The sequence below is a fragment of the Sitodiplosis mosellana genome, unplaced genomic scaffold, assembly GCF_009176505.1.
Source record: "Sitodiplosis mosellana isolate CC-2019 unplaced genomic scaffold, AAFC_SMos_1.0 Smas_scaffold_1, whole genome shotgun sequence".
In the NCBI taxonomy this organism is placed as follows: Eukaryota; Metazoa; Arthropoda; class Insecta; order Diptera; family Cecidomyiidae; genus Sitodiplosis; species Sitodiplosis mosellana.
The window spans coordinates 14,119,599-14,127,974 of NW_022595244.1; the positions used below are offsets into that span (position 1 = coordinate 14,119,599).

Consider the following 8,376-nt stretch of genomic DNA (forward strand, 5'->3'; position numbering starts at 1 on the left):
ATAATTAACGGATTTCATTTCGCTTCCTCTAATTCTAATCCAAAAATAGTCGAAGGAAACGTCATCGGTGCTCAGTTGCGATATATCAGCCGACGATAAATACATTGTAACGGGATCAGGTGACAAAAAGGCTACCGTCTACGAGGTTATCTACTAGACGTCTACTAAAACCACTTCAATGGTTTCTTATTCTCATTCTTTCGTATTCAATTCGGCATAAGAAGAGAACGACTTTCCTGAATCAAAACGATGTAGAAAAAAAATACCGAAGCAAAGTCCGGAACCAATACGAATTGTAAAAAAAATTTTTTAAGTTCAATGAAATAAAGAAAGAAGGAAAAAGAAAATAAACAGATGAAATTCAATGAATTCAAATGTAGAATTTATCGCAAAGAATTGTAGAAATTAAAACCAAAATTACTTTAAAAAATCAACAAAACAAATTTAATAATTGAGAGAATTTCGTGTAATTTTAAACAAAAATTCTATTGTACAATTTTAAAATTAAAACATTTTATGACAGACACTATGTTAATCCTCATATAAAAGAAACAAAAGAATAAAAACACCTGCGATTGGAGCAATGTATAGATCATTTGTTTTTAGATGGTTCAACGCTTCAAGCGTTTGAATATTTCGGCATAGAGAAATAACAAAACATGAAACACAAACACGTATTCAAATGAAATGAAATGTTGAAATTGCTTTTTAGAGAATACAAAAAAAAACAAACCAAACAATTTCATAAAACGAAACTCTAAATGTCTGAAAAGTATAGTTAATAAATGCAATTTTTTTAAATATAAACAGAAAAATAAATCACACACACAGAGAGAGAAAGGCAATTATCAGTAGCATAGAGATGAAACACAGATGTTAAATGTCAATACAAAATCTATACAATATTCTCATTTAAATGTAACAACGTATGTTCGCATTTGAATGTAAATCGTTTACACATTTTTATTGGAATATTCTTTTTTTCTTTCTCAAATGTTGTGCATCTGATCTGGTCCGCGTCTCCCCTTCAAACATTCACTCACTCTCTTTCTCTTTATATAAATAGTTTGTGCAACGAGATAAATGACGAATATTGTCCCAATTTCACTTGAAACAGAGTTGTTTCCTTCTCTAGCATTCTGATTCATCATTTTGAGTGCTGATTACAAGAGAGAGAGAGAGAGAGTGGAATGAAAAACAAATATCACGTAGTTTAGCTTAAATTGGCGCTTCACTTCATTAAATCTATTGATTAAAATAGACATTTTGGGATTTAACAAGTACATGATAGCACCTATATTTTTTGATTATTGAAAAGAAAAAACTAAACAAAACAACAAAAAACGATGATGACGAACGAAACATTGGATTTCAGACAGATTTCATTCGCGCCATTTCATTACTAAATGAAGCATTTTAAAACCTAAAAAGAATAAGAAGAAAAAGATGATAACGGAGGAGAAAAAAACTCATATTTAGCCAATATTTAAGAAGTTAAATGGTAACTAAATCTGAATGTGTATGTTTTATGAATAATAAGATAGACTCGTTTCATTTTGTTTTTGTTTTTTTTTTTTGGATTAGTTGAAATGAACTTGTACACCCTCCTCCCACATTTCGAATAATTCATTCTTAAATAAGTAAATTTCCTTGCAAACTGCTAAATAAGATGCAATTTACAGTGTATATGATTAAGATGGAACAAGATACAGAAAAAAAATGATTAAAACAATTTTAATTGTAAACTCTAAAAACGGAGAAAACAGTTATGAGAATATGTGGAAGAAAATGAAAAACAAATTATTGCAATTCAAAATAAAAACAAAATCCAATGAAAATTTAAAATAAACACCTGTTTTATTTCACCACATTTTACAATTTAGACACCAGTGTAGCCAGTATTAACATTTTTCTTACAGATTTACAAGATAAAAGGTCATTTTCATGGCTACTAATGGACTTAATTCTATGTTTACCGTTATCATTGACTGATTTTCTGTCGTTGTAGACGCTTCAACGAATGAGCATATTGCAATTTGAGCCAGATTCCGTGACACATTTTGTATGTTCGTTCGTCACCCGTCAATCGTTCTTCTTTTGCGAATTCATATTGTTCGAGGACAAGTTTTTTGGCCGCCTTCAATCGTCCCTTCTGTATCAGTGATATGCTGTAATAAAGTTTGCATCGCGCAATGATTGATGGATCACCACTTTTGGATGCCAATTTTAGTTGGTATTCTGATATACGTCCCGCTTTTTCAGCCTAAACAAAACAAAAAACACTCATGACAATTCGAAAAGAGTTTGGAATTTAAATGCAAATTGTGAAACGTACACATTTTTCAAATGAATCGCCCAGAGCAGAGAAGGCACCACCAAGTGTTGAAAGCCACGACATCAGATTCTCGATTTCAACCTTTTCCCATGTTATCCTAAATGCACGCCGACACCTAACAATCACAGTTGAATTTGTTATTTGATTGAATCGCAAAGAACTTTCTAGAAAATATTAGAAAATTTACCAAGCATAATCGATTAGTCCACCATTGATGGGCTCAATGACATAAAAAAGCACCGTTGTTGAGCTTAATTCCTTAAGAAGATTGAATATTCGCCGACGGAATCGATTGAGCAAATTGAACTCCTTCATCACGTACACCAGTTGATTTGGAGTTATACTTTTTGTAATGCCGGTCACATCTTTAATCTCAATTGGTTCGATGTTTGTGCATTTGTTGTGGTGTTTACTTATCGAAAATTTATAACATTGGTCTGGCAGCTTAACATTGAATGAAACTGTTTTCATTTTCCTAATTACTATAAGGTTTTGAATCGTTTAAATCTAATTGTATTTGGTTCTAATACATGAACTCTTATGCTAAACTCTAAATTGGAATCACAATCCGGTTCTGTTTTTGCTGGATATTGTTTTGATCGTGCAAAAATTTTCAGTTTATGTCACATTCCGTCTATGTCAAAATTGAAAAGGCCTTTAATAGCAAAGCGCGGTATAACCTCACTTGTTTTTTTTTTGAAGATGTCATTTCTATTTTATTTGAAGATTTTTTTTCCTGAAATTTAGAAAAAAAATGTGGTCATTTCATTTTTATGGGAAGTATTATGCATAGTGTTCGTAGTGTTTGATTCCAATTAAAAGCCTTCAAAATAAAAAAAAATATTGAATTTCCCTCGTTCCGATGGCTTCACAACGTCTAAAACGCCACGCTGCGGTCTTTCTTTGAACTAAGGTTGACACTTAAATTTTTTAGCATTCCAAACCAAACACAGTGCAGCTGTCATAGATAAATCCGCATAAATAATAGAAATGCTCAACAAATGGCATATTTTGTTGGAATAAGTTGATTTTTGATCAAAATCTCGTAAAATAACACTATTTTTGTACAATTACCCTGCATGGTACTTAGAAACATTACAAGATTACACTAACGAAATGAACAACAAAAAAGACATGGATCCATTGCAATTGTGTCGAATATGTGCGATTGATGTGGCCAATGAGCAGCAAACAGCATCACATCCACTGATTGAAAACAATCAAATCACTGAATTAGGAGCGAAATTTATATCATGTCTGGGTATTCAGGTATATACAATGAATCGTTTTAGATATTAATTATACTTGCTAATGAAATTAATGTGTTTCTTTCGGATCGAACAACAGCTTATGAAGGAAGGCTATCCGGATCGTGTGTGCGACTATTGCCAACTTCAATTGCACACGTTTCATGCTTTTGTGCGGAAAGCAAAGATGACATCGAATCGATTTGAAAGTATGCTACAAGAACTGCGGAAACAAAATAGTGAGGAAGACAATGAACTGAATGACGATGCGGTGCAGATCAGTGACATGTTATCAACAGCAGACATGGATTTTGATATGCAGCAAGACGAAATGAATGAAATACATGAAAATAGTGAGGCAAATGAATCGATTGAAGTGGAATTTCTGGTTGACAAAGCAAAAGTTGAACTCGCAGACGTGAGAGACATTGCTATGCCAGTCAATGGAGATGATGGTATGAACAGACAAAATGGTTCGTTTTTCTATAGTAAGAGTTCATTCTAATTGGTTAATTCATTTTGCAGATGAGTATACGGTTGAGTATTTGGAGTCAGAATATATCGAAGATACATTTGACGATGAAATGGTTGAAAACGAGGAGGAGGACGATGAAGAGCAAGCAGATGATTCAGAGGGGAAGTCTATAAGAAATCAAACCAAAAAAGGGGCAATCAAACGAACATACCCATACAAATGTCCAAAGTGTAATAAACGTTTTGTTTACAAAGAGGTTTACGATGCGCATATTCGTATTCACAAAGGATTGCCCGGTTTTGTGTGTCCACACTGTCCAAAAACATTTAACGAAAAATCAAATTTCGACTATCATATGCAGGATCACACGGGCATTCGACCGGCAAAATGCCATCTTTGTGAAAAGAGCTTTAAAAATAAACAAGACTTGGCTTCCCACATTCGGTGTCACAAGGTAAACGCACGATAAATACACTTTTATTCAACTACCTTTTTGTGTTCAACGTAAACAATGGATTTTTATCAAACATTCCTTCTTCTTTTGCTCCCCAAGGACATTCGCAAGTATATGTGTGATGTTTGTGGCAAACGCTTCCGTTCACAAAGCCATATGACATACCATCGATATGCCCATTTCGAAGCAAGAAATTTTGCCTGTGACCAGTGCGCACAACGATTCAAAAGTCCACACATACTACGAACCCATAAAAATACCGTTCACTCAACCGTATTCCGCTACGAGTGTGAGACTTGTGGCCGTAAATTTAAACGTGATCATCACTTAGTGGTATGCAAAATCGACACTTTTTTTTCTACTCTTGACACTCTCAAAGAAATATGAGACACAATAATGTCTCCGATCTATTCGCGTATCTGCTATTCATATTCTGTTCATGTATCTGAATTGTAGGCACACAGACGAACGCATAACAAACCACCAGGTAAACGGAGCTCACGGAAAAAGAAGGCCGAAAAGAATCCTGCGGCAGCGACATTTCAAATGGTTGAAGTGAAACAAGAGGAAGAATTCGACATCAGCTACGAAGATGACACATACGAAGAAGAGTTCATTACTGATTAAACCTTCCATTTCAATCGACAACGTTATTGATAGGAATTGTACATTTAAAAATGAAAATGGAAAATTAGGAACTAAATATTAAGCACATGTTTTTCATATTTTTGTCAGTTGTTCATCATGATGCGAAAAAACACACACATTTATAATAAATAAATGACTTAAATTGACAGTTTTCTGTGTTTTTCCCTCTCTCTCTCTCTCTCTCTCTCAGCGCAAATGAAAAAGAAGAAGAAAGAAAGAAAGAAAGAATGAGAAAACTGCGTTGTTCTCGAGATTCGATATGATTCAGCGCAAACAAATGCACAGCAATGAAGCTGTTTTTCGCTTGTTGTATGGAATTTCGTGCGTTGGCGGAAGCGAAAATTTATGATGACGCCAAAAAAGAAAAATACTTTCAAAACGCAAATACTTGTAAACAGCTCGCTCGTTTGACGTGAGATCGCGAACCGATAAAAGTTTGATCAAATAGAATCGCCATAACAGTCAAAAGAATATCGATATGATTTAGATTCGTAGCTTCAAATCATAATTTTGGATATTAAAGCGTTGGAGATCGCGTGCCGCATCAAAACGCACAGACAAACAGTTATAAACAAACACATTTGGAAAAATTGTATCTCATCGCGCCAAAAATAGTGACACCACGCTGCTGATGATGTAGACGCCGATGCTTAGGAATGTGCCTCGGTCATTTCGTCACTGACGGAAATTCGCGACGCCGTAAGTGCGTAATAAAACTCGTGACTATTTTCATATAAATGGAACCACTGGCGTCGCTCTGATTTCAGTTGAAAGAAATTTGTTGCAAAATACAGTTGTGAAAGTGTACTACCGAGTAGAGTACAAATTTTTGGAAAAAAAGAAAGAATTATACGTTGAACATAGTGAATAAAATCGATTATTGAAAATGGCTAGCAAACGTCCAATCCGAAGTGGGACACTCGACAATATTCCAGGAATTGGTGATGACTTTCGGCAGATGTATCGTGATTTGAAACGCATGGAAAGTACGACATCCATTATATCGGATATCTCTGAAGAAGAGCTCAAAGTTGATAGCAATACACATGAATGTGTTGAATTGGCAGAACGTTTGCACGGTGTGGATCTAAACGATGCGGATGCAATCTGGTCGAAATTGTCGGAAAGTGAACGTCAGCAAATCGGTCAAGTGATGCAAAAACAAAATATGAACGCCGTATTGCCAACATTTAATCCATGGTGGGAGAATAAAGTGCAACGTATTCAAATTTCGGAAGTTAACGGTGATCACACTGATATCGTCAGTACAGAGCATGAATGGAGAGATTTACAACATCCAAAAATTAAAAAGACTATCGCTGAATTTTCGAAAGTTTCCAAAGAACCGCCAACTAAGGATATCGATGATAATTTGACGAATGTACTTGCTGCCTATACGTCAACTGTGCGATTCTTCTATGGAGAACATTTGAGAAGTGCATACGATGCTGTGAAATATTTAGTTGCAATTTGTTCAAGCTTAAAGTCAAACCCAATCACTTTGGTTGAGCCGAATTTAGCCATTGAAGCTATACGAACGGAAGCAAGAAAAGAGGGTTTAACTATCGAAGATGATGATTTGATACAGATGAAAAAGGATATTTACAGCATCCACGAAGGACCAGATCCCAATTTCAAAACCAATTGCTACATTTTGGCTGCTTTGTCCGACCTCTATCGACTGTTCCAATTGGCTAAATCAAGATCGTCATCGTCGTTGGCGCCCAGAAAGGCATTCGCAACAGCAAACAACACCCTGGAAATAGTTGCACCACAAGATCAAGCCAAAGATCTACGACAATTCATCAGCCGATTTGGTGACTACAAAATTGTCGAATTCATTCCGATGGAGAGAAAAACCATTTGCTCCACAATGAAAAAAGTTGAATACTTCTTGGCCTATGCAAAACAGTTTTTGTCTTATTCTTAAACGAAAAGTTTCATAAATATTTATTTTAATTCTAAAAATTGATAAAAAAATAGGTGAAAAAATTAATTAAAATTATGACCTGTAGTTTGTAAGAAAAATGCGTATTTTTTTGTGATTTTCAATAAAGATTTTTTTATTGTTTTCGTTCAGGTATCAATTGTGGTTTTGTTTTTCTTGTTCCAAAAGTAAAGGTTGCCTATTTTTAGATCTGAAGAATGCAATTCGTAACTTTCGATTCTGTCAACGGAGGAATGTATCTGTTTTCATGGTTTGGATATCAATTTTTGTTCATTTTACGGGAAGATATGTTTTGCTACTGTACTTTTTTGGGTATTTTTGTTCCGAAATTGATTTGAGGTTGATTTTGTTAGAAATTGATAAGAAATTAGTATAAACTGCATATGGAATACTATGATAATGGGTATGAAAAATGATTATTCCGAAAATCTATTGATGAATCGGATTCGTATTGAAATGCACGTAGAATGCAAATCTCAGCAGAATCCATTGTAAAGAAGATTGAAAGTCATTTTGAACAAATTGAATAAAACATTTTAAAATGTATTCCAGATGAGACATGAAACGGAATGTGCTGCAGTTTTTTCTTCGTTATTTTTAATAAATGAAACAGAATCGTCATATAATAACGATGTGTGCTCTACTTCAAAGATGTGCAATGTGCACTTATACGTTTTGAGTTTTTGCTAAATGAAATGCGGTGATTAACTCTATGGTTATTATTATCTTGTGTCTTTTAAGTCTTTATGGCGTATAGAATTGAAACGATAAATCAACGAATATACTTTTTCTCTGTGCTTTTTTGTTGTCTTTCATTATAATAATAATGCATACAAACAGTATATAAATACGAACGTGCTCTAAGAACGAGTATATATATTTTATGTGTAATTTTCCACCACTTTATTATGAAATATTTTCTCGCGTGTTGATCAGTAAATATTGAGCTTTGACAAGAATTGACGACGAAAATAATTTACAGAATTAATAACAAATTCTATAAATATTGCTGCGTGCGTCCAGCAGCCGATGTACTGAATGTATGAAATCATCATGCATAAAATTGAGCCTTGCGTACGTCGCATAACGTGTGTCACACACACACGGTGTGTGTGTGTGTGTGTGTATGCATGATGAGTTCATCATCGGGAACAATGTAACAAAATATTCAGATGCGAAACTGAAATTCATGGTTAATTTTCACACTTCATAAATCATCCTTGTTTTGCTTGAAAATAAATTGGTTTGGTTAGAAAAAATTGGATTTGG

The 8,376-nt window shown here is 34.2% G+C and overlaps 4 protein-coding genes across 19 annotated transcripts in view; 3 read left to right on the forward strand and 1 right to left on the reverse strand.

Moving 5' to 3' along the window:
* The window catches only part of LOC129580279 (protein groucho), a 61,588-nt gene extending 61,000 nt beyond the window's left edge, over positions 1-588 (forward strand). For all 16 annotated transcript variants that reach the window (XM_055470551.1, XM_055470556.1, XM_055470548.1 and 13 more), the window contains one exon: positions 50-588. In XM_055470551.1, coding sequence (XP_055326526.1) covers positions 50-157 — 108 coding nt within the window. In that variant the 3' untranslated portion in view covers positions 158-588. The remainder of the gene's footprint in view (positions 1-49) is intronic.
* Positions 589-1,832: 1,244 nt separating this feature from the next.
* On the reverse strand, positions 1,833-2,977 carry LOC129580281 (uncharacterized protein F58A4.6). Its single transcript, XM_055470566.1, has 3 exons — positions 2,523-2,977; positions 2,336-2,450; positions 1,833-2,263 (listed from the first exon to the last, which is right to left on the reverse strand). The coding sequence occupies exons 1-3, from the start codon at positions 2,804-2,806 to the stop codon at positions 1,982-1,984; spliced, it is 681 nt and encodes a 226-aa protein (XP_055326541.1). The 5' UTR covers positions 2,807-2,977; the 3' UTR covers positions 1,833-1,981.
* Positions 2,978-3,256: 279 nt separating this feature from the next.
* On the forward strand, positions 3,257-5,307 carry LOC129580282 (zinc finger protein 12-like). Its single transcript, XM_055470567.1, has 5 exons — positions 3,257-3,604; positions 3,683-4,037; positions 4,108-4,511; positions 4,611-4,844; positions 4,968-5,307. Exons 1-5 carry the CDS (start codon positions 3,452-3,454, stop codon positions 5,136-5,138), a joined length of 1,317 nt encoding a protein of 438 aa, XP_055326542.1. The 5' UTR covers positions 3,257-3,451; the 3' UTR covers positions 5,139-5,307.
* Positions 5,308-5,856: 549 nt separating this feature from the next.
* Positions 5,857-7,242, forward strand: LOC129580285 (uncharacterized). The gene has a single exon (XM_055470580.1). It carries the CDS (start codon positions 6,046-6,048, stop codon positions 7,087-7,089), a length of 1,044 nt encoding a protein of 347 aa, XP_055326555.1. The 5' UTR covers positions 5,857-6,045; the 3' UTR covers positions 7,090-7,242.
* Positions 7,243-8,376: the final 1,134 nt, after the last annotated feature.